This window comes from Dromiciops gliroides, chromosome 3, assembly GCF_019393635.1.
Source record: "Dromiciops gliroides isolate mDroGli1 chromosome 3, mDroGli1.pri, whole genome shotgun sequence".
Taxonomy (NCBI): Eukaryota; Metazoa; Chordata; class Mammalia; order Microbiotheria; family Microbiotheriidae; genus Dromiciops; species Dromiciops gliroides.
Window position 1 is genome coordinate 466,743,975 of NC_057863.1, and position 25,486 is coordinate 466,769,460.

Sequence of the window (25,486 nt, forward strand, 5' to 3'; positions counted from 1 at the left end):
ACCAAGCAATCATATCCTACCTTATTAAATATGGTATTAAATATTAAATACTTATTAAAGTATGAGGAGAGGATGCCTCATTTTTGCAGATATGGGTAAGTGATCCCTCCCCCACTAACATCCTACTCTAATTCTTCATGGTAACCCCGGGGAGGAAAGGAGGAGGGTTTCTTAGGCTATGCCAGAGGGAATCGAGTTCAGGCAGGTTCTACCAAGTTGCAGGTATGTTTCTAAAGACCAGCCAGGCTAAGTTCAGAGAAATTCTTCATCACAGGGTTGGCCACTAAGTGATTCATCTTCTTCAGCCAAAGCAATTCATTAAACGTCGACTAAGGCTTGGTGGGTGGAGGGGCTGTCCTTTACACTGGTGGAGTCATAACCACATGGATGAAATCACACATCCTTGAAGTACCGAAATATGTAAATAATCATGCAAATGACTTAGCCATAAAATCAGGGTTCCCACAACAAGCAATTCCTTCTTTTTTTTCCCCCCTATACCACTGTGCATGTTTCACACATTTTCCTATATATCTCTCTTTACAAAAGGATTCAAATTAGGTAATTATACATTTTGGAAAGTAGAATTATTCCTGGCTCTGACAGCACACATTATTTATTCAATACCTCACTGCTTCAGGGCAATTATCTTTATATCATAAATTTGCATTTGGGCAGGTCCCAACTAAAAGAGGGATAGTCAGGGAGATATGAGGGACAAGAGAAAGGGAAAAGGAGAATTAAAAAGTAACTGGGAAGAAAAATGGGAATGGGAGCTGAGCACAGCTATCCCTGGTGACTGTCTCTGCATGCTGGTTAGGCCATCATTCCTAGACTGCTCTCTCCATAACTCAGGTAGGAAAGCATAGAACTAAAAGCAAATTCTGGACATATTCTCCTTCCTCGCATATTCACATGTTTACCTTTATCCAAGACTCTACAGGCACTAAAGGGAATTGAGTTTGCTGAAAAGACACAGGCCACCCTTAATATCATTATCATATAGGTGGCCAACATTGGGTATTCCTTGTTGCACTGTCCCGACTATGGGTCTCATTGCTGCCTGCTGCCTGCTGCCTGTCAGGGAAGGCAGGAACAGGTTCTTTAGTTACCTTCTTGGGCTTGCCTCTCCCTCAGTTGGCCTTTGATCTCCCTACAATAGAGGCAGCTGGTAGCACACGGAAACAGAGAACTAGCCTTGAAGTCAGGAAGACGAGTTCAAATCCAGCCTCGAACACTTACTAGCTATGTATCTTTAGTCAAGTTACTTTCTGTTTGCTTCAGTTTCTTCAAATGTAAAGTGAAGATAATAATACCACTGCTGGGAGGATTGAATTCGATGATATTTGTAAAAGTGCTTAGCATAGTGCCTGGCACACAGTAAACACTATCTAAATGCCTATTCCCTTTCTTTCCCCTCCTTTGCCCTGGCCCAGTTGTGGGCTCTAAATAGGGAAGAAGGGTCAGAAAGTAATAAAAATGGCTTCTAGAACTTCCTCAATCTTTAACCCAAGTTCCTATTGTGGAAATTTATTTTGATTTGGGGACCCTACCTTTGGGCTGAGATTAGAAGGCCCTCAGGGTCTCTTCTGTGTGGGAGGTGCTGGTGCCCCTCCCCCTCTGCTTCAGCTGAACCAAAAAGCCCCGTGGGCTGTACAAGACCCACATCAGACATCTGGGGGAGGGATCCCCAGCTCCCTCCACCCTGAGAGAATCTATCTGAGAGATCCCGGGCTCATCCAGGCCAGGCTCTGGCGTAGCCCATGCCGAAGTCCCAGGCACGCAGCAGGAGGCACGGCCCCTGGAGCCCTAGGTGCGGTACACAGGGGAGGCTAGAGTGCCCACCCTGCCCCCCCAGCCGCAGCCTGAGGGTGACTGGAGGATTAACTTGGTGTGTGTGGGGCACAAAAAGTGAGTGGAGAGAAGTAAGATATATATAGACCTGGGAGTTAGACAGCAAGGGGGAGGCCGAAGGACAAGATTAAGGGGGACTGACAAGATTAGAAGAACAGAGGTGGGGCTGACAAGAAGGAAGGGGAACAGAGAAGGAAGCAGGAGATTAAGAGGACTGGGGAAGGAGAAAAAGCTAAGAGCAAGAAGGGACAGAGGCCAATACAGAGCAGGGGGGCTTTTCTGTGAGGAGGAGGCTAAAAAAGTTCCAGGCACAGCAGGTGGAAGAGACCCACCGGAATGCAGTCAGGTTGTATGTTTTATTTCCCTGTATTTATAATTTTAAATTGTATCTCATAAATAAACTCTGCTTTGATTATTTAGTTAAGAGGCTTCTTAATCTTTTGCTTATCAATTTGGGAGCAGTGTGGAGAAATTTTAAAATGGCCCACATTAAGTTAATAGCAGTCAGATAGCCGGTGAGTCAAATGTCCCCAGATTAGTCCTCCAGTCAGATTAGGCCCCCCCAAACTAGGCCAACAAGTCAAAATATTTCTACACTATAAAATGAATTTCTCTCATCTGTTGTTACAGACTGCTAATTTAAAAACAACAACAAAAATTCTCTCTGGGAAAAGAGTAGTTTGAACACCACAATGGAAGATTCATACAAAAAAGCAAAGTGACCTAGTAGATAGATAGAGAGGACAGAACTTGGAGTTAGAAAGACTGGGAATTTGAATCTTGCCTCAGACATTTAAAAGCTTCTGATCCTAGGCAAGTCACTTAGCCTATTTCTGCCTCAGTTTCCTCATCTGTAAAATGGCAGGTAGCCAATTAAAACTTATTAAGCACTTACTGGCTGCCAGGCATGATACTAAGCAGTAGGGATACAACTATAATCCCCCCTCCCTGGTCCTCGGGGAACTTATATAATAATAAGAACAAATCAAAGAGCTGAAAATCACATGAGTGGGCAGGTAGAGCCTAAGCAGGGTTAAGAGGATCAAATGAAATCATATAGCCAAAGTGCTCTGAAAAATTTTAAGTGCTATATGAATTTTAGTTGTTATTATATCATCATGATATCTGCATCATCCCATTTACTTATTTATACTACAAAGCTTTCACGTAATACCTTTTGCTTTGGTTCAGGAATATTTCAGGACACTTCATGAAATGCTTTCATGAATTAGAATCCCCTAGGCCCTAAAAAGAAGGGACTGGCATTATTTTTAGTCCAACATCTATCAATGTAATTTATCAAAAGGAACCTGTCTATAGTTTAGCAGATAAATACAGATGAGGTGCTTGAGGTACACACATCTAGATTTAGTGACTCTCCCAGGCAGAATCCTGTATCCAAGTCTTCATGACTCAAGCCTAGCGCTTTATACAGCAGGTCACAATAATCCTATGCCAAGAATAACCATTCCAAAACAAGTATCCTAGAAAAGTGGCTTTTGATTTCCTCTCTGGGGAATCATAATTTCTCAGACACATATAATATAACCAATTCAGAAGATCTACTCTAAGAGACTCCTGTTGCCTGAAACTTCAAAACAGCTGACAGCTTTCTCCATTTCTGGAGGATGCAAATACTTATGGCTCCAGGCATACGTATCCCCTGTGACAACATGCCAGGTGATTGAAGGCGATTAAAAAAAAAATTTAACCTCCCAAATTAGACATCAAAAGCCCAGTTCTCCCTTGCGATGTTAAAATATCTGTGAATGCTTCCTTTCTCCTTTCTGGTCCAATTGGAAAGTAAAATGCTTAAATCCTACTTCATGTATAGCTATCCCTGCATTTGTCTGGACACAGCCATTTAATTCTCCCTCATCAATTTCTTTGCAATTACATTCAAGGCTTTAGGAGGTTATTTCACATGGCTTTAGACTGAGGGGAAATTGCAAGAGTATATGCTAGACAAAGACTGCACTTCTTCTGAAATGCCAGCACTATTACGAATAACTAACCATACCAATTGCTTGCAGATTGTTCTAGCCTCATTCCAAACAGAGCCTCTTCCATTCTGCTAATTCTGCATTAGAAATGATAGTTTTGCTTTGGTATGTGATGGTCAATTTCATTTCATTTTAGCAATGTTTGAGAAATGCATTCTGACATTCTGTGGAAATCCTGAACTCAACTTATTCCACCATACCCTTCAAGGAAAGATGCCAACTTCTCAGGCTTGGCCCTCAGAGTGGATTGCTGATCCTAATCCACAAATAGCCAAAAGCATATGAATTCCCTGAACTTAAGAAGATTGGACACATCAATTCACCACCATCATCACCCCACAAACATGTCTCATCATTTTTATTCCTTAGCCCTGGGCATCTCACTCCTTTTCAGAGAAAGAGCTTAGGGCATAAATGCACTTCCATTCCTCTTTGTCACAGTCTCACAGGATAGGGGTGAATGAACAGAAGCTCCAAGTTAAACTCAGCCAGAGTTCTGAACAATTTGGCAGATGACACACTGAGATAGGCGTTATTTTTTAGCTTTGCTCCATCACTTTAAAATAACCCTTGTCTTTAAGGGAAGTAGTTTTAGGAAGCTTATTATAAAGGTTTATCTTTTAAAATGTCTGCAGAGTTAAACCTTTTTTATTTTTTTATTTTTGAGGGGCAATGAGGGTTAAGTGACTTGCCCAGGGTCACACAGGGGCAAGCGTTTGAAGCAAGATTTGAACTCAGGTCCTCCTGAATCCAGGGGTAGTGCTTTATCCACTGGGCCACCTAGCTGTCCCTAGTTAAACCATTTGTAATTTCATAGACTCAAAAGTTTAATGCTAACAGGGACCTCTAAGGTCATGGAGTACAAGACCTTCATTTTTACACATGAGGAAACTGAGGCATAGCAAGGTTTAATTCCATCTTAGTTTGATTAGAAAAAATAAAAGTGAAAAGCTGATGGGGCAGCTAGGTGGCACAGTGGATAGAGCACCAGCCCTGGAGTCAGGAGTACCTGAGTTCAAATCTGGCCTCAGACACTTAACAGTTACTAGCTGTGTGACCCTGGGCAAGTCACTTAACCCCAATTGCCTCAACTTTAAAAAAAAAAAAGGTGAAAAGCTGAAACCTCTGTCTGTGCAGGGATTTTTGGGAGGAGAATATAAAGCTGTAAATCTGCAACAAAATGTTCACCTAAATCAAATACAATATAATAATATGGAATTATAGGATTCTGGAGCTGGATGGGACCTTGGAGAAAAAAAATTTAATTAAAATCTCTTATTTTACAGATAAGAAAACTGAAGTCTACAAAGCTGCAGTCTACAAAGGTTGACTCAGATCACCAAGTTAGAGACCTCAGGTGACAGAACCAGGCTTAAGAACCCAGGTCTCCTAACTTCTAGGTCACGACACTTTCAATTATGCCATGCCACCTCTAAGACTCAGAGTCTTACTTATGTCAACATAGTCTGGGTTCATTTAAGTATAACCTTTTTGCTAGAGGAAAGTGATTATGCTGTTACATGATTAGAATTTCCTATGCTGTTTAGCTCAGAGGTCCCCAATCCTTCTTTAAGGGGGGATCATATATTTTGGTGTCATTGTGGGGCAAGATCAGGTAGTAAGTTTGTAAGGAGCAGCAGGAACAAACACAGCATACGCACCAGTTACCTCTGCAGCACACTAGGACTCCCATAAACTGAGGAAAGGGATGGTAGCACCGCAGAAAGCAATATATGTCATCTACAACCAAGCTGGAGATACAGTAAAGTTTTGAGATCAACCAGTTTACAGATCTGCGTATGTTAGATGCCATACTCACCTTTAGCCTAACTCATTTTGAGTTGGCTTTATTCACAGCACCCTAACAAGAGATTGTGGAATCAAGATGATTACCTTCAGTTGCTTAATGAAGTGCTACTCACCCTCCTCTTCCTCTTGATACTTTTATAGGAAACAGAAGAGTTCATTTCCCCAAAATAAACTGCTGGAGTATGCAACACCAGCTTTTGTTTTTTTATTTGAAATGACCAGAAAGGAAACTATTTCATTCCTTAAAATTGATGGTATCATTTTTACATAATGAAGATTCATCACAGGAAGGCCTCAGAGCTTCAAAGTTCAAACATAGCACTTACCCAATATGATTTGTTCTTAAAGAAATTTCCAGTTCTCTTAGCACTTGTGTAGATTCTTGGACTCGTCTCCTGAATTTCTACAATTCAAGAAAAAAAAAAGCCTCAAAAAACAGACTTATATACCTATGTAGACTGCCATAATTGTAGGTTAATTGTAATAAGACTGATGAAGTATGAAAAATATTACCACTTCTAAAGTGGATTTTCTCATCTTTCATTTTGTACAAAGAGCATAATAAACCAGTCTTTCAGTAAGAAAGAATTTTAGGTTTCTCTCTTTAAGGGGAATGTCAAGATAAGGGGGAAACCCTAATATTTATTTTCACGAAATAAGTAGCTTTAAGGCCTACTGTAATCTAGCCCTATGTAAGCTTTGTATTATTATTACCCATGATTACAAAGGACTGATGATGAAACATGCTATCCATCTCATGACAGAGAGGTGATGGAATCAGGGTGGGGTGTGTGTATGTGTGTATATGTATATATGTATGTATGTATATGTTATATATAACTTTTAATAAAGAGGAAAAGAGCAATGGCAAAAATGGAAGAGATGAAAGAATAAACTAACAGCTAGAATTCATCAAAAAGAAAAGGTTGTATTTATATGCATATTTTTTTCTAATTTTGACAGTGTATATTTAAAGTCTTTCCTAGTCAAGTCAAGCATTTCAGTGTTCCATAAAACACACCACACTCATTCTTACTGCTTTTCTCCACTGTAGTTGGTCCCTTACCTCGGATATCCTCCATTCTCCCTTACACTATCCAAAGCTTTACCCATCCTTCAAGGACCAGTTCAAATCTCACCTTCTCCATGAAGCATTTGATGACTACATTAGCCCTTACTGAGCTCCTTGTCTTCTAGACTCCCATAGGATTTATAGTCCATACAACACAATTTCACACTAAATTATCTACTGTGATATATTCTTTGCTGTGCTTTTACCTTTTCTCCTAAGACATAATGAAAGTTCTCCCTTGAGGGCAGGGACTGTCTTTTTTTTTTTTTAATTCCCAGCATCAAGCAGTACATAGCATTTAATAGGTGCCTAATAAGTGTAGGTGCCTAATAAATGCTTAATAATTGATTGATTTCTCTGGGTTCTACAGCCCAGTCTTCATCTAGACACTGCAATGTAAAGAGCCACTTGTCCATTAAAGAAATACTAAAGAATAATGAATTCTATTTGTATATATCATTCTTTCTAGTAAAACCCAACATTTTGCCAAAATGCCAAAATAGGAGAATGTAGAAGTGTGAAGTACATCTTGGGTTTTGGAGACATAAACTCCCTCTACCACACTCCATAGATGCCCTTAGAAAAGGGAGGTCCTCATGGGTGTTTTGTAAGGAAATCTCCTTTTAAAGTACTATATAAATGTAGTTTACTATTAAAAAAAAAGATGAGCAGGATGCTGTCAGAATATCTGGAAAGACTTATATGAGCTGATGCAAAGTGAAATGTACTGTATACAAAATAACAGCAATATTGTAAAATGATCTGCTGTGAACGACTTAGTTATTTTCAGCAATGTAATGATTCAAGACAACTCTGACGTACTTATGAAAAATGCAATCCATCTACAGAGAAAGAACTGCTGGTACCTGAATACAGATGGAAGTATATCTTATTGTTGTTGTTAGTTCCTTTTTCTAAAGTTTTTTTGTCTGCTATGTTTTGCACGACTGCACATGTATAACTTATATTGAATTGTTTGAGTTCTTAAGGGGGGGGTTGGGAGGAAAGAAAAGAATTTGGAACACAAAGTTTTAAAAATCGATGTTCCAATTTATTTTTACATGTAAGGTGGGGGGAAATTCTGAATGAATGAATGAATGAATGAATGAATGAATGAATGAATGAATGAAAAGAAAATGAAAGTCCACTGGGATACTTTTGTGGCAAAATGCGAGGTATTGGAGGGCAGAGATAGCAGGTTTTATTTCACAACCCCATAAACTGCAGCTGCCCTTAGAGAACCAGACTCCACTGGGTTGCGGTTTGTGGTCTTTTTTTGGTGCCAGACATCAGCACAAACCTCACTGCACAGACAACTGCCTAGTGCATGGGGAAGCTGGCTTGGCAAATTCTGGTCACTGAGCTATTTTATTTGGCCTCTTCCCTGTCTGTTCCAGTGGGTTTCATTTCAAGCCATCAAAATAAATTACAGAAGGATATCTAAACAAAACTTGCTTAGACACATTTTTTTTCTTCTAATGAGAATTAAGTATCTTCTATTTGATTTGTACCAAAGATTAATGAATGAAATATTCTGTGACTCCAAGGACAGTTAAATGCAGGCAGCTCAGCCTAGACTGTCTGGCTGGGATTTAAAGCCCTGGTTTGAAATCTTTTTTCTTTCTATCCCCCACCCCCACCCCTTCTCTCTATAACACAGCTGAGAATCTTAAACTCATTTTAACTGCAAACCATGCCTTATTCCAAACAAAATCTCCTTCTTTCCTGGCTTTAAGCATTACAATTAGGTTGTGTGGAACTGAGTGTCCCTTGCTGCCAGATCCTGACAGAAATCTTTCTAAAACCAGGGAGGTTTGATTCAATGTCTAGTTAATTTTTTTTTCACTGAATTAATGAACAGGGAAAATAGAACACAGACCAAGAGCCACAAAGCATTTCAGAATGAACGGACACTATCCAAGGAGGTAAATCCAGGAGCAAGGGTCAGCTCAAACAAATCCTCTTTGTTGGTGACTTCTGGGTTTTATTTGTTAGAGAGGAAAAGTTTGTTTTTTGTTTTGTTTGCTATGTTTTGTTTTACAGTACAGGCAGGAAGCAACAATCCCAAGGAGTGTCCCATGATGAAACTGGGAGCCAGATGGGGATAGCCCCACCCCTCCTAGCTTCTTCCTCCCTAAGATGGTTCTGGGTAGAGAGTCAAGCTCTCTTTAATGGGTTTTCAATTCAAATGTTGCAAGCATATAAAAATGTTTTCACTTTGTGAAATTTATAAACCACTTAATTATTAGTTTTGAGATCTGATCTACTCTGATCCAGGGGCTCTGAGTGCCCAATCATGTCCTTAGGAAGACTACAGTCAAGGCTTCTAGGAGGACAAGGCTCAATTTTACATATAGCTACTTGACATCTCGATCCAAGTTCCGAAACTTCAGTTCCAGATATTGGGCTCAAAATAGTCCACCTTGGTATACTGCAATTTAGGTGTTTTTTGCAACACATTTTTTTTTTTAAAACATTCAGCTTTAAGAAAATGCCATTGGCAACTGAAAAGATGTCAGCAGAAAAATTGTACTAATATGTTTGTTATTTGTGGCCTTATTCACTTTTTATTAACATACAGCTTATTCTAAAAAATAAATTTAACAAACCAGAATCACCTCTTCTATATATTTTTCTTTCCTTTGTGTGGGACAATGAGGGTTAAGTGACTTGCCCAGAGTTACACAGCTAGTAAGTGTCAAGTGTCTGAGGCCAAATTTAAATTCAGGTCCTCCTGAATCCAGGGCCAGTGCTTTATCCACTGCACCACCTAGCTGCCCCCTCTTCTATATATTTTTTAATGCTTTCCTGCTCATTTTTCCTTTTACACATCTGTATCACTACCTGCTCTACTCCTCCGGACTCTCACCTTCCCAATAAAAGTCTTCTTAGTAACAAATAAGTATGGTCAACCAAGTAGGTACTTAAAGTTTTATCACTCAAAAAATAAAAAGTGTGGTCAAATCAAAACTAATTTGAATTGTATTTATTGTGTCCAAAAAATGTATATCTCTTACTACACCTAGATAGTCAATCTCTTCACCAAGAGATGTATGTTTCCCCATCAATATTATGGAGTCAAGGCTGGCCGTTGCATTGATCGGAGTTCCTGAGTCTTTCAAAGTTGTTATCATTTAAAATATATCATTTAAAAACATTAAACTTCTAAACTGTCTGAATTCATGCAGCCATAGGAAGCTGGCAAACTAGATTAGTGAAGGAGGTAAACCAAATACATGATCAGAGAACTGAGCAACATTCATGTAAGGAAGCAGTTCAGCTCTTATCTATACTTTATGTACACCACTGAATGGGTGATACCTATGCCATGACACCAAGTAACTAGCATTTAGAGAGTGGCTGCTATGTGCCAAGCAGGATGAATGCTTTACAAATATTTCATGTTTCTCGCAACAACTGTGGGAGGTAGATGCTACTATGAGCCCCATTTTACAGTTCAGGAAAGTGAGGCAAACAGAGGCAAAGTGGCTTGCCCAAGGGCACAGAGCTAGTAAAATGTGTGAGGCTATATTTGAATTCAGGGCTTTCCCATTGCCAGACCACGCAATACATCCACAGTGTCACTTGTCATGCCACTGAGCTGCCTCAGAATGTGTTCTCTTAGAGTGGAAGCAATGTGCCGGGAGTCTCTTAAGAATGGCATTTAGTATACTATAGGCATTCAATGAATTTTTAAATGCATCCAGTTTTTTTTTCTCCCCTTACTAATCACAAGCTCAAAATAAGAGTCCAGAAAAAACTTTAGAAGGAAACAAAGTCTGTTCTCATTTGATATCCTTTAAAAAAAATTTTTTTTTAAAGCACAAGAACAATAACCCACAGAGACAACAGCCCTTAAGCCAATAACTAACAAGTGAAGTTTTCCTCCTTTTTTTCTCCTGGGTTAAATGTAGTGACAACAGAGGGACTGTAGCTAAAGATATTTTCACTGCAGCCTTGACAAAAAGGAGGGGCAGAAGGTCAACAGGAAAACAAACGTTATCTGCTGTAAAGCCCTTTTGCCCATCTTGATCGAGGCCAGCTTTGCCCAGAGACAGCCAGGGATTGATCCAAGGCCCCAAGGTCTGTGCCAGGCTACATACTTTACAACAAGGCATCTGCCCAAACCAATTGTGGGGCTGCAACAAAGCAGGGTTTGTTTGGAAAGAAAGAGAATGAGTTGAGAATGGAATCGGCCATTCTCTCCTCACCTTCTTGAGGGAGGAAGAGGCTGCTAAAAGCAGCAGCACAGGATATGAACACACAGCTGGGCTGACAAAGCCCCAGCAATTTTCAAGGTCTCTGGAACTGTACCAGTGCATGACAAACATCTTTCCTTTCTGCTAGGCACACTCTTCTCATGTTTTGCTACACCTTTGGGCTCTGCCCTTTATGCACTATAATGGGAGCAAGTGGCAATAATTGAATCGGCCTTCTGCCTGGCTTCCTTCCTTCTCTACTAAATACCCCCCCCACCACCCAAACTTCCAAGGTGATGGGGATTGTCTGGGGAGATGGATTCTTTTCTCTTTGCTCCCTTCTCATTTTTTTCAGTTTCAAAGGGCTGTGTTTCCTGGAGGCTCTCACAGAAGATTTGTGTTTGAGGAAGGAATGTCTCTTGAAATACAAGAGGATTCTGCCTGCTGATGAGGACATATCAAAACTGCAATCAAATTCATCTTACCTTCCTTGTTACAGCTGGATCCAGATAGCCTTTCAGTTTCTGGATGTATGTGTGGGGAGGATTTTTGACTTGAAATCTTTCCTGCAGAAACACAAAAGAAATCAGAAAAATATTTAAGCTGTGAAGAATGGCACATCCTTTTCACATTCGTAAGGATAAATATCATAGATCAACACCAGAAATAAGCCTATGAAAGCAGTCCTACAAAGAGTCAATTGGCAAATACAGCTAAAGCTGTATTTAAGGATCAGCTTGCTGGAAAAGCCCTTAGAGATCTTCTTGCTCAAATTCTTTCATTTTGTAGATGAGGAAATAAGGCTCTAAGGGGGTAAACAACTTTGCTCAAAATAATCAGTTGAAGACTTCCTACTAAGAGCTTAAGGCTCCTGACTCCTGGGCCAATGCCCAATTTACAACATGTATGCTTACTTTTAAAAATTTTATACACACACACACACACATATACACACGTGAGGTATATGCATGTGTGCATGTACATTTCTTTATTATAAGTCTGCCAGTCAACAAGCATTTATTAAAGACCTACTATGTGTCAGGCACTTTGGGAAGTGCTCTAGTGCCTTCCCTCTGTTAATTATTTCCTACTTATTCTGTATATAGTTTGCTTTGTATCTGTTTGTTTACAAGTTGTCTCCTCCATTAGAGTGTAAGCTGCTTACAAGGGCAAGGATTGTCTTGTGCCTCTTTTTGTATCCCCAGAGCCTGGCACTTAATAAATGTTTATTGGTTGATTTAAAGGCAAAAAACAGTCCCTGCTTTCAAGGAGCTTACAGGCTAATGAGGGAGGTACCTATGACACATATTTCAATATATCTCCAGCTAAATTATTTCCCTTCCCTAACTGTATATGAGGCTAGTATACAAAGTGTGACCTTGAAAGCAATAAGACTGATTTGAAAACAGATATGCCAGAATTTATATATTTAAAAGAGTTCCATCTCTTTCAAAGTAGTGGCCTCTGAAGTCATGTGTTCTAACAGTCTGATTAAAAAAACCAACACCAACAAATGTTCTGGAGCTTCTCTTTTAGAAATGTCCCCAGAGTTTGTTAAAGACACACAAAATCAAGCATTTTACCTTGACAAGTCACCCTTAATTTTTTCCCCCTCCACATTGAATTTACTTTCTTCACCAGACCTAGTTCTAGGTGTCTTGGGGATGTTTTTAAAAGTCAAAATTATACTCATAGGTCAAATATGTGCCACCCCTAAGGATGTTCAAAAAAACATGCCATAGACATAGGCATTTCTTTTTTTTGGGGGGGGGGCAATCGGGGTTAAGTGACTTGCCCAGGGTCACACAGCTAGTAAGTGTTAAGTGTCTGAGGCTGGATTTGAACTCAGGTACTCCTGAATCCAGGGCCGGTGCTCTATCCACTGCACCATCTAGCTGCCCCGACATGGGCATTTCTGAAAGAGATGTCCCTCCCCCTCAAAAAAACCCAAGTTTTTAGAAATGACAGCATTGTTACAACAAATGTACAAATTCCCAAGATGAACACTTTGAAAGGCTTGTTCTGCTTTTGTTTCAAAAAAATAAAAATCAGTTCTATTACTTTGTAGTAAACACTCTGGATGGCAAGAACAACTGACATCTACAAAACCTGAAGCACTGCAAATTGATTTACAAATTGCGTTACATACATTAACTCATTTATCTTCATTACAACCCCATGACATAGATATCATTATTAGTGTCTCTACTTTTAGATAAGGAAACTGATACTCAGAAAGGTCAAGTAATTTGCCCATGGTCACAGAGGTATAATCACTAGTGAAATTTAAACCCAGAGCTTTCTCTCTTGACCACCATGACTCATTCCACTACATCACAATATTCTACATGGGCATTAGCTCAGCCTCCCAATAGCCTCTTTATACAAGGTTCTGCCACATTTATTTGTGATGTATAAATTGAGTCTTTACCACACAGATCCAGGGCTTCTGGAAGATGTAATAGATACCAAATGACTCAAAATCAGAGGCCTACATTAATATACTTCTCTGGAGTGTTTTGCCTCTTTTATAAAAGAGATGAAAGCTAATGTTATTTTAGAATTAGACTGTAAGTGTCTTTCTTTGAGGAGAAAATAAAGTTTCAAGATATATGTTAAAATTCCCATTAAAAGGAATTTTCATGTTGTATACAATAGATTCTTTCTCCTCAGCAAAATCAAAGAGGCAGAGTTCTAGGTAGTTGGCTTCCATTCTTCACCCATACAGAATCTAATCCCATCCTATATCAACCATTCTTTACTATCCATCATTCATGTCAATCAAGAAAGCTGCCAGGGCAGCTAGGTGGTGCAGTGGATAGAACACCAGCCCTGGATTCAGGAGGATCCGAGTTCAAATCCAGCCTCAGACACTTAACACTTACTAGCTGTGTGACCCTGGGCAAGTCACTTAACCCCAATTGCCTCCCCCACCCACCCAAAAAAGAAAGAAAGAAAGAAAGAAAGAAAGAAAGAAAGAAAGAAAGAAAGAAAGAAAGAAAGAAAGAAAGCTGCCACAGTGACCTACAAATACTGAGGAATACAGTGCTGCAGGTCAGAGAAACTTATGTATGTGTCAGTTCTAGAAGCTGATTAATAATGGGAACTTAAATTTAGGGAAAATCTTATTTGCAACATAGTTTGGTGTATTGGAAAGATCACAAGACCTGAAGACTTAGGTTTGAATTACAGCTCCCCCACTTTCTCCTGTATCACTAGACAAAGGACTTCACTTCTCCAACTCTCAGAAAATGGTGATGGTGATGGCAGAGGCACTCTATCAACCCTTACAAGTTACAGAAAAGTTACTATTATCATCCACAAAGTTCAGGGAAAGTCAAAGTCAGTACTTGAAGTGGCCTATGAAATCACAAGGTGTGAATGCAAATCCTACTTCTTTAATTCTCTGTGTGACTTTGGGCAAGTGGAGGCCTCAATTTCCTAAACTATGAAAATGTAGGCAGTTGGACTTAGATGGTCCCTATGGCCCTTTCTGGTCCTAAATTTCACCAGAGCAATTATTAAAAAGTGTCCATCCCCATCCCCCACCCCATAAGCTGAATAAAAAGTGCTTAATATTGATTTCTCCTGATCTTCTATTTAATACAGTGTGTTGTGGTGTTTCAGAGATGACTGGTAATTACAGAACATGTCTGAGCCTCTGTTTATTCTATGAAAATCTGTATTCCACTAACACCAAGAACATCCTCTTAATTCCCAAACTACTAATGGCCTATTTTTAGGTTTTATAAGGCTAAAGTTCGATTGTGGTTACCATGTTGATTTCTAGCAGTATTATCAGGTTAGAATAGAAATAAGTGAAAATTTATATACTGGATGAGATTTTTTAAATTAATGAAAGAAATACAACATATCACTATTTTTTTCCCTTTAAGAACATGATGGATCAATTGTTGCACTTTAAGAATTCTTACTTGGTTACCAGCTGTGTGACCCTGGGCAAGTCACTTAACCCTCACTGCCCCCTCCCCAAAAGAATTCTCACGTGGAGACTCAATTATTTATTTTTCACAGGCACATACAAGTCCATTGCTATTACCATCTCTGAGCATAAATTCCTATTGTGAATTGATTAAATCTCATATAGATCAGATAGAATCATTGCCAACATTACTGCCCAGAGGTAAAATAATTGGATGAAGCTCTGTGGAATGAAATGATAAGCTATTCAATGATTATTTACCATCTCTAAACTTTACTCCTTATGTATAATATGAAGCTAATACCACAAAGAAATCCGTATACAAACAATAAAAGTGTAGTGTGGTAAGAGGTCTAGATTTTCAGTAAGAGGATCTGGTTTCAGATTCTGACAACTACTGGATAACCAGCATGACCTTGGACAAGTTACTTTATTTGAGTCTCAGTTTCCCCAGCTCTAATATAAGAAGGTTGGACCAGGGATTACTAACCGTTTTTCGTATCATAAACCGCTTTAGCTTTCTGGTGAAGCCTATGGCCTCCTTGTTAGGTTTTTAAATAAATTAAAGAAATGCTAGGTTTTAGTTGAAGGCCGGTAGAAATAAAGGTGAATTTTTTTAAGCCATCCAAGTTTATGGATCCCTTGTTGGGAAGAGAGCTACAGACCCCAGATTAAGAACCCCTGGACTAGATGGTCTCTGAGGTCCCTTCTACCTCTGAATCTAAGATTCTATTATTGTAAAATGTAAGTTCCAATTCTCCCTACTTAAAATTTCTATGACTAATGCCAGTTCACTAGTCATGAAACTCAATTCGCATTCTTATTACTATATACCCATTTCTTCCCCCAAATGATGTCATTTCACTGGTTTTGGTATTCTTTTCTCTAATGTTAATTGTAATCTTTCCATATCTAAGTAAATGATTTAATGAGTTGCTACCCTCCTTCCTGCCCCAAAACATTCCTAGTGATTAACCTTCAGGCTGGTACTTGGACAGTAGACATACTTCAAGCCTTCCCACATGGGTAGGACATGTACTCTATTGGTAAGGGACTTTCAGAGCTCAGAGTCATCACAAGGCCACAATCGGTCAGAGGAGAGTAGGCCATTAATGTAATGACCTCTAAATACCTACTAGCAGGAACACACACACACAACATCCTTTTCCAGAAAATGTGGCAAATGGAGAAATTTATTTTTAGTTTTCTTTTGAATGGGTGATGGAGGAAGTTAAGGGAGTAATCCAGACCTTTTTCATCCACTTGGGAAGCTCCCTGTGAGATACTTCCTTTACTAATATAGGTCAGTATCTGTCCTACATCTGATAGTCTAAAAGAGCTGAAGTGACTTGTCTGCAGTCAACAAGGCTCATCCGTACCACAGGCAGCATTTAAACTCAAGTCACTCTAATTCCCAGGCAACCTCTGTCCAATATGCTCAACTCTCTTTCAAGTATTTGCATTAGATACAAAATATGACAATGTGACTGGGGATAAAGCCTAGTATCTTCTCATTTTTGGTAGTGTGGTGGATAGAGCACTGAGCCTGGGGTCAGAAAGACTTGAATCCAGCCTCAGACATTTACCAGATGTGTAACCTTGGACACATTACTCGACCTATGTCAGACTCGGTTTCTTCATCTGTAAAATGAGATAATAGTAATTCCTTCCCAGGGTTGTTGTGAGGACTGAATAAGATAATAATTATAAAGCACTTAGCACAGTGCCTGACACATAGTAAGTACTGTTTCCGTTGTTTAGTCCTTTCAGTAGCTTCTGACTCTTTATGCCTCTTTTGGGGCTTTCTTGGTAAAGACACTGGAGTGGTTTTACCATATCCTTCTCCAGATCATTTTACAGAAAAGGAAATTGAGGCAAACAGAGTTAAATGCCCAGAGTCACACACGTTAGATATCATTAGTACTATTACACTACAAGACTATGCCTTTGGGGCAGCTAGGTGGCGCAGTGGATAGAGCACCGGCCCTGAAGTCAGGAGTACCTGAGTTCAAATCCGACCTCAGACACTTAACACTTACTAGCTGTGTAACCCTGGGCAAGTCACTTAACCCCAATTGCCTCACTAAAACAAAAAAACCAAACAAATAAAAAAAAAAGACTATGCCTTTAAAACTGTTGGTGTTCTGTCCCTATTCAAATTGTCTGATATTTACTTATCTATTTGGATTATGTCCTCCTTAAGGACAAACATTATTTGTCACATTTTTATCTTTGTTAACCATGTGGCTAGCATTGTACATTACAAATCATATGAACTCATTGAATGAACTGCCTGCATAATGCTACAACACAGCACACTGACAAGCACACTAATTCTCTACTAGCCATCTGACCCTGGGAAACTTAGGGAACTTCTCTGAAACTCAGTGTCCTTAAAACTACCTATCATAAAATTTGGGGAAATTCAGTTAAAACTCTTATTTGAGGGAATTTAGAGATACTCAATAATAAATACAACAAATAATTATGGGGCCTCTAGTATGAGTGTATTACTGTATGAAGCACAGGGGAAAGGTCTGCATAAGACAGTCTTTAGTTCATAGTTTTGTAGGGACACAAACACAAAAAACTGTAATATATAATATTTCACAATAGCTGGAAGTCAAATGCTAAAAGAAGTTTTACTAGGAAGGTCATTACCAACTCAGGGTGCAAGGGAAGGCTTCTTGGTATAGATCCCTTGGAGGAAAAAGAGAGGCTGAGGAGTTTTAATAGATGGGTTAGAATTCACAAGGAAAGAAGAAGAGTTAGGACATTCCAGGCATAAATAGGGAACAACAAAAGGCATGGACATGAAAGAATACCATGGCTTCCCTGGGTGACAGAAAGTAGTGGTCTTTGGCCAAAGTCAAATGAAACAATGATAAAAACGTGCAGGTTGTAAAAGATACTTTGAGCATCAGGTAAAGGAGTATGAACTAGGTAGACAAGAGGGAGCCAGTGACATCTGCTGAAGAGAAAGACATACTGACACCTAATCATAAAGAAGATATATCTGGCAATGCTACAATAGGTTCAGGTAGGGAGTAAGGGTAGAGCTCTATTAGAAAATTCAATTAAACATGCCATTAAAATAGTCAAGTTCAGTAGTAATGATGGCCCTACTACTAGGTTGAGAAAAGAGAGAAGACAATATAGACAGGACATAAAGAAAAATTAAAATTGATAGGACTTGTTTAGTGACTTGTTATGAGAGGGAAGAGTCAGAAATAACACTTAGATTGGGAATATGTGTTACATTGACTTCCTTGTCAACAACACTTTCAGTTACATTTTAAGTGCTCAAAGTTTTTGAGTTATGCCTTTAAGTTTAATAAACTTTCAATAATTCTATCTTAAAATTGATTAAGTGGTCAAAAGATATAAAGAGGCAGCTTTTATAGGACTTCTACGATAGAAATAATCACTTGAAGAAAATGCTTCAAATAACCAATAATGAGAGAAAAGCAAATCAAAACAACCTACACCCACCAGATTTGGCAAAGTTTACCAAAAAGGAAAAGGGCAAATGGTAGAGGGGCTGCGAGACCATGATGAAACACGGCCTCCTGACAAAGAGGCTATGGACCAACTCTTGGACCAAATTATGGGAATTTTTTTTTTTTTTGCATGTGGACAACACAGGAATTTGTTTTGCTGGACGATACGTATTTGTTACATGAGTTTTGTTTTTCTATTTTTTTTTTTAATGGTGAGAGGAAAATGGAGGAGGAAATAAAAATGGATTGTTAAATTTTTAAAAGTTAAAAATCATCTTATAAAATGCCTGGAATTTGAATTGTGTAAAAATATGCTTCCTTAAAACTGAATCTGAATTTTTATAACTTTATTTCTACGAACTAGAAAACGACTGTTATTGAACAATAAAAAGCACGTGTTTATGACCAACTCTTCTGATCATTACGATACGCTTCTCTCCTGAGACTCGAATAAAGCTGTTTGGGTAAAAGAATGCAAAGCTCCAAGAATCTTCTTATTGCTTAGGGTTTTCTAGTTAATCTCCCATGAAGCTACCATTTTGGGTTACAAGCACAGCACTCGATGTGGCAAACCTTAAAACTAAAAAAAAAAAAAAAAAAAAAATTCCCCTTGAACAGAGCCAATAGATAGCAAGTCTACTTCAGTCAAATGGTTAATATTTGGAGAATTTCAGCACTACTCCCAAATGTACTCAACTTGAAGCAATTCTTAGGTGGATTTTAATCTTTGTTCTTATTCACATTCACAAAGGTTTTATCTCAGTTCCTGAGGTTCAAGTTTCTCTGCTGAAATTCAAAACTGACATTTTCTGGGATAACTTTTTGATCATCCTTTCTTAAAAAGCTGCCTCGCAACAAATATCCCTTTATCAGCTTGCCACACTGCACTTTTTGTACATTCGTCTTGTTATCTGTCTATTAAGTACCATCATTACCACCTCACAGCTAGGCCCCAAAGCAAATCCCCATCCCCTTCCCGTCACTGCGCCACAGACTGGTAGGGAGTTAGCCATACTTTTTTATTAAGATGATCTTCCAAAATGAATAAGCACACTGTTGCAAAGGATTTTTGAAATTCAAATTGCTGTAGAAATTCAGAGCAGTTCAACCATTCTGATATTCTGCAGAATCAGATGAAATCAGTCTATTTCGTGCCAGGCCCTGTGCTAGATAGTAAGGATACAAATACCAAAACCAAAACAATCCCTACTTCCAAGAAGGGGAATGAACATTTATCAGAAATACTAGATTCCTGTGATGATTCCAATACTTGATAACTGTGTTAACGGGAGCATTTATATTCTGAATCTATGTATTCATTTGGAAAATGAGAAGGAATATTTGTACTATTTAGGGTTGTCATGAGAAAAGTGTTTGTAACTATTAAGTACTATGCTAAATGTAAGGCATGATGATTGTTTTTCTTTAATTAATCCTATTTTGATGACTAATTTTACTATCCTTGGATTCTTTGACACTATGGCGATTTAAGTTAAAGTGCCAGAAAAATCTCATCAATGTTGAAAGGCTTTGAATATATCCTGTTGATCACAGGATCATAGATTTATATATCAAAGGGGACTATAGTCTATAGAATCCAGCTCTTTCATTTTCATTTTAGAGTTGTAGAAACTGGGGCAAAGTGTGATTTGCCCAGGGTCAGACAGTAGCTGAGGCAGGATTGAAACTCAAGCCTTTCTGACTCCAGTCAAGTGCTTTACCCACTGCTTCAACACTGATCAGCTATGCACTTACAGAACAAAAAACCAACCTAGTTAGGTTCAAAGAGACTCATCACTATGAGTCTCTCTATCACACTAGGTGATAGAACTTTTGACAAGAGCAATTCAAAAAGGGTAGGGGAACTGCAAATTGTCTGTATTCGTTGAAGGTTCAAGTTTGCCTAGCCTTGAAGTCATATTACCAATCCTATCACTATTGCTGACAGGTACAAAATGGTAATAAATCAATAATTTAAGATTTTTGCATGTGAGAAATGACAGGAAAGTCTTCATTGAAGAGGACTGCCCACTTAATAAATGAGAAAAGAACAGGTGCATGACCCAAGTGTTATACGGTTATTCCTTAAAGAATCCAAGAACCAGAAAAAAATGGCCTCAGAACCTCACATGGCTCTTCTGTGGAGGATTTGTAGGAAGACATGAATGAAACTGACCCAGCATTGATAAAACATGGAGAGGTTGAAAATCTTGATCTTCCAGTGACAAAAGCAATGATATGTTTATTGCTTTTTATGGAGAGTTATAAATGTGGTTTTGTTTTTACTTAAAAATTAGGTACTTTCATTTAATTAAACACATTGCATACATTTTCCTTCTCTAATGTCAATAATGTTATTTGGGTGATTCACAATCCACAAATGTATTCGGTTCCTGATAGACTATAGCTGATGAAGATGATAATGTTCCCAAGTAGGCACAAATAATAGTTTGGATGTTTCCCATATTCAAATGTGATGAATTTGAAGACTCCCCCCCCCCCACCAGAGCAACATAAGAGTTAGAGCTGGAATGATTATCTAGTCCAATTCCCCCATTTTATGGATGAAGTCAGTGAGGACCAGAGAGGTTAAAAAAAATTGTCCAAGGTAATATGATGAGCAAGCTTCAGAGAGGTACGTGAACATACCCCTCTGACCAGAGAGTTTGTGATCTTTACAAAGTATATTTGATAGTTATTCTTTGTGTACACTTCCACCAATTTTCCCTTTCTTACATGTGTAGATTTTATCACAAACTGATAATAAAAATGATAATCAAATCTGATTTATACTGAAATGTATTCAATAAAAACAAAAGCCTTACTACCCATTTTCATCATAAATCTTTTGATTTAAAAAATGTTTCAACTTCCTATATAATTCAAACAATTTTCAAAATTTTATACAATAGGGGTAGCTAGATGGCGCAGTGGATAGAGCACCGGCCCTGAAGTCAGGAGTACCTGAGTTCAAATCCGACCTCAGACACTTAACACTTACTAGCTGTGTGACCCTGGGCAAGTCACTTAACCCCAATTGCCTCACCAAAAAAATTAATTAATTAATTAATAAAAAAATAAAAAAATTTCATGCAATAGTAAATGAGGTCGGTATCGTTCAGAACTGCAAATACTCAATTCAGTGAATTGCTCTTCATAAAATTTACAATTTATATTAATTGTGTAAGGAAGACACTTAAGGCCTTTTTGGGGGCTACTCTTCTATACCAAATAAAACTGTTTCAGTAGTCAAGAGAAACATGAAAAGGAAATGATGGAGGTGATAGTTCCATAGAAACCTGAGAAGATTTACATGAAGTGATATAGGAGTGAAATTAGCAAAACTAGGAGAACAATTTATACAATATTATAATCATAAAAAACTTTGGAAAGACTTAAGAACTTTGATCAGCATAATGACCAGCCGTGAACTAATGAAAGAACACTGGAAACATTCTACCTATCTCCTTATAGAGAGATGAGACACTGTGTGGAAAATGAGGTTTTTTTGTTTTGTTATGTTTTCATTTTTGGACATGGCCAATCCTTGACAATAGATGTTTGTAACAGGGGCTTTGTTGTTCTTTCTTTTTCATTTGGGAAAAGGGTAGGAAGGGAGAGTGGGCAAATTTTTGCTGACTGAAAAAAAATTAATTTACATTAGAAAAAAAATGGTTATGGGTACTTGTCTTTGAAAATTTAATTTTTGCTCAGAGAAATAAAAGAGGGGGAGTAGACAGTATGAGATTCCTTCCATTCAGGCATATGTTCTCGATTCAAGAAATAAATTGAGTTAGCGCTTACTCACATTGACTTAAAGTATAATTCAACTTAACCATGAAGTGACAGATTTTGAAGCTTTTAGATTTTAAAATGAATCGACCTTTGTTATTAAGTTTCTGAGGTATCTGAGCTATGTACAGAACTTCATAATACAGGGAGACCAATTCTGTTGGCTACCACTCCTGCTGGTTTTTTTTGGGGGGGGGGCGCTTGAGGGAGGGGGACGCTCAGATGGTCAATTTAGTGGCCTTGACAGGTACAAAATTCTCATGAAAGAGAAGTCCTAAAGCTCCCCCCTACACATCCTGTCATAAATAGGATAGGCTACCTACATAAACATGGCTCATAATGAAGAAAATGGAGAAGTCAGCCTTTAGGAAGCTGGACCTTATGGCTACAGTTTTAAAATCTATTTTGACCATTGTTTCAAAAATATAGTGCTCTTAACATGACTAATATGGAAATATATTTTACATGATTACACATATATAATCTATATCAAATTACCACCTTAGGAAAGAGGGAAGGAAAGGAGAGGGGAGATTTGGAACTAAAAATTTTTTTTTTAATTGAATGTTAGGGGGCAGCTAGGTGGTGCAGTGGATAGAGCACCGGCCCTGGAGTCAGGAGTATCTGAGTTCAAATCCGGCCTCAGACACTTAACACTTACTAGCTGTGTGACCCTGGGCAAGTCACTTAACCCCAATTGCCTCACCAAAAAATAAATAAATAAATGAAATTTAAAAAATAAATAAATAAAATGAATGTTAAAAAATTTAAAACCAAAATTATATATATATCTTTAAAGTGGACAAATGTGACTGGCTTAACTGAATGGGTCACAAGGAACTGAAACCACTAGCTATGTCATAATGCAGTTTATCTCTGGCAGAGAAACAGAACCTTGGCCTCTATTAAATCAAGAATTAGATCATTTCAGGGCAGCTAGGTGGTGTAGTGGATAAAGCACCAGCCTTGGATGCAGGAGTATCTGAGTTCAAATGCGGCCTCAGACACTTAACCCTTACTAGCTGTGTGACCCTGGGCAAGTCACTTAACCCTCATTGCCCCCCACCACCAAAAAAAATAATAAAATAAATAGATCACGCTATTTCTGAACTTGTACATTCACCCAACACCCAAAAGAATCACCTGCTGAATCTTTGAATGTATGTGTATGGGAAATTGCTTAATTGAGGTTAATTTGATGTTAATTGGAACTGCTGCTAACACAGTAAAACAAGTATTGTTAGCTGCAAATGAAAGAGCTCAGACTAATTCTTTATGGCCCTAACAGAACTTTCAGACAGCTAGCCCCCTAAATTCTGAAGGGAAATGAATAAATACTCTTAGCTTCATTCAAATAAGCTTTAGAATTCTAGTGTTCAAATGAAGCAAATTAGAGAGAATAGGATCTAAGAGAACTGAACATAGGAAACTTTAGCTCCCTGTTTTTCCCTCCTGACTCTATTTTACTTGTCCCCCTGGCTGTATTTCAGTTATATATTAACTGAGTTGGGTAAGTTGATCCAAAATAGATTGTCATCCTCACTCTACCATTATGAATGTTTATGATTTTGTTTTTTAAACATTCATTTTGGATGTTTTCAGCTTGCACGGGTTGTCTTTTTTCTTCTTTTTTCCTTCCCAGAGAAGTGAACCAACTGAGTATGTTTTCCCAAGAACTGAAGAAGCAAACCTGATAATCAGAAATGATCAATTATCAGATCATTATGGTGAACAAATATTCATTAGTAAGCATTTACTTTTCATGGCCTTCACATGCTCTTCAGAATAAACAAATCCTTACCCTCAAAGAAGCTGACAGGGCAGCTAAGTGGCTCAGTAGATAAAGCACCAGCCTGAGTTCAAGTCCCAGCCTCAAACACTTGACACTTAGTAGTTGTATGACCCTGGGCAAGTCAACTTAAACCTCACTGCCCCTCAAAAACAAAAACACAGAAGCTGAGAATCTGGAAGACAACACTGGCACAGATACAACCTAGAGAAAGACATAGACAAGACCTAGAAGACCAATAAGACCTATAGACAATGAACCCTGGAAAAGGATTTGTATAGAAATGAACCGATTTAATTAATTTATAATAGAATATGAGTTCCCTTGAGGGCAAAGACTCCTTTATTTTTCTTTGTATCCATGACCCTAGTACAATATCTTGCACATAGTTGGTGTTTAATAACTGTTTCACTGAATATAATTTTTTTTAATTTGGGGGGGCAGAGCAATAAGGATTAAGTGACCGGCCGGGGCTCACATAGCTAGTAAGTGTCAAATGTCTGAAGTCAAATTTCAACTCAGGTCCTCCTGAATCCAGGGCCAGTGCTTTATCCACTTTGCCACCTAGTTGTCCCCTCACTGAATTTAATTAAAGCAGTGTCCCTGAATTCAAGGGAGGACAGAATATTCAAAAGAAACAAATAATTAACAGTGTCCTACATTGTGAAAAGACAAAGAACACAATCTCAAAAGTGGGTCAAAGGGAATTTTTAATCCTCAGTAATAATTGGGATAAATCAATCAACAAGTATTCATTAAGGACCTACTATGTGCCGGTCATATGTGAGGCTGGAGATATAAGTGCAAAGACTGAAATAATCCTACTCTCAAAGTGCATATAGTCTAATGAAGGATGGAGAAAACACACACACACAATAAAGCTAACCAGAGGAGATTTCTTCTTCTGTGACTAGAGGGAAGTTATGTACTTGACATCTTAGAAAAAGCACTGGGTTTGGAGTCAGATGGCTTGGGTTCAAATCCTGACTCTGTTCACTCTAGCCTTCAGTTTCATCTATTAAATGAGCGGCTGAGACTAGGTGCCCATCAAAAATTCCTTCTAGCTCTAAATTCTACATGGATGACGATGTAAGGAAGTAAGAAATAAGTGAGAAAGGGAGAAGCAAAAAAATGTCTCCTCACCATTACAATAAAGAGAGAAAGTCGGCAGAAACCTTCGTTATCTGACAGGTTATTTAATATAGTGACTAAATAAGGTGGCAACTAGAGTTATCACTGGTTGGACTAGTCTCTAGACACTTTATATCATATCATTCTCACTGAATTGCTCTGTTGCCTGACCAAGCCATTGTTATTTTATTTTATTTTCTTGCCATTGTTATTTTAAATCTAGGCTCCAACAAAGTGTATGCTATAGTACATCTGTACTTCCCTTCCCTCATTCCTATCTTTAAATTGGGATAGTAGGCCATCCCTGCACTAAATTGTGCTTTCTCTCAAAAAATTTAGCACATCGGATCCATTCCATGGGCACAGATTTTGGAACATTGCATAGCATTCTCTA

At 38.4% G+C, this 25,486-nt stretch overlaps 1 protein-coding gene across 1 annotated transcript in view; it reads right to left on the reverse strand.

Moving 5' to 3' along the window:
• FMNL2 (formin like 2) overlaps window positions 1-25,486 on the reverse strand; it is a 384,795-nt gene that overhangs the window by 116,407 nt on the left and 242,902 nt on the right. The window contains 2 exon segments of the mRNA XM_043995692.1: window positions 5,993-6,069; window positions 11,423-11,503. Coding sequence (XP_043851627.1) covers window positions 5,993-6,069; window positions 11,423-11,503 — 158 coding nt within the window.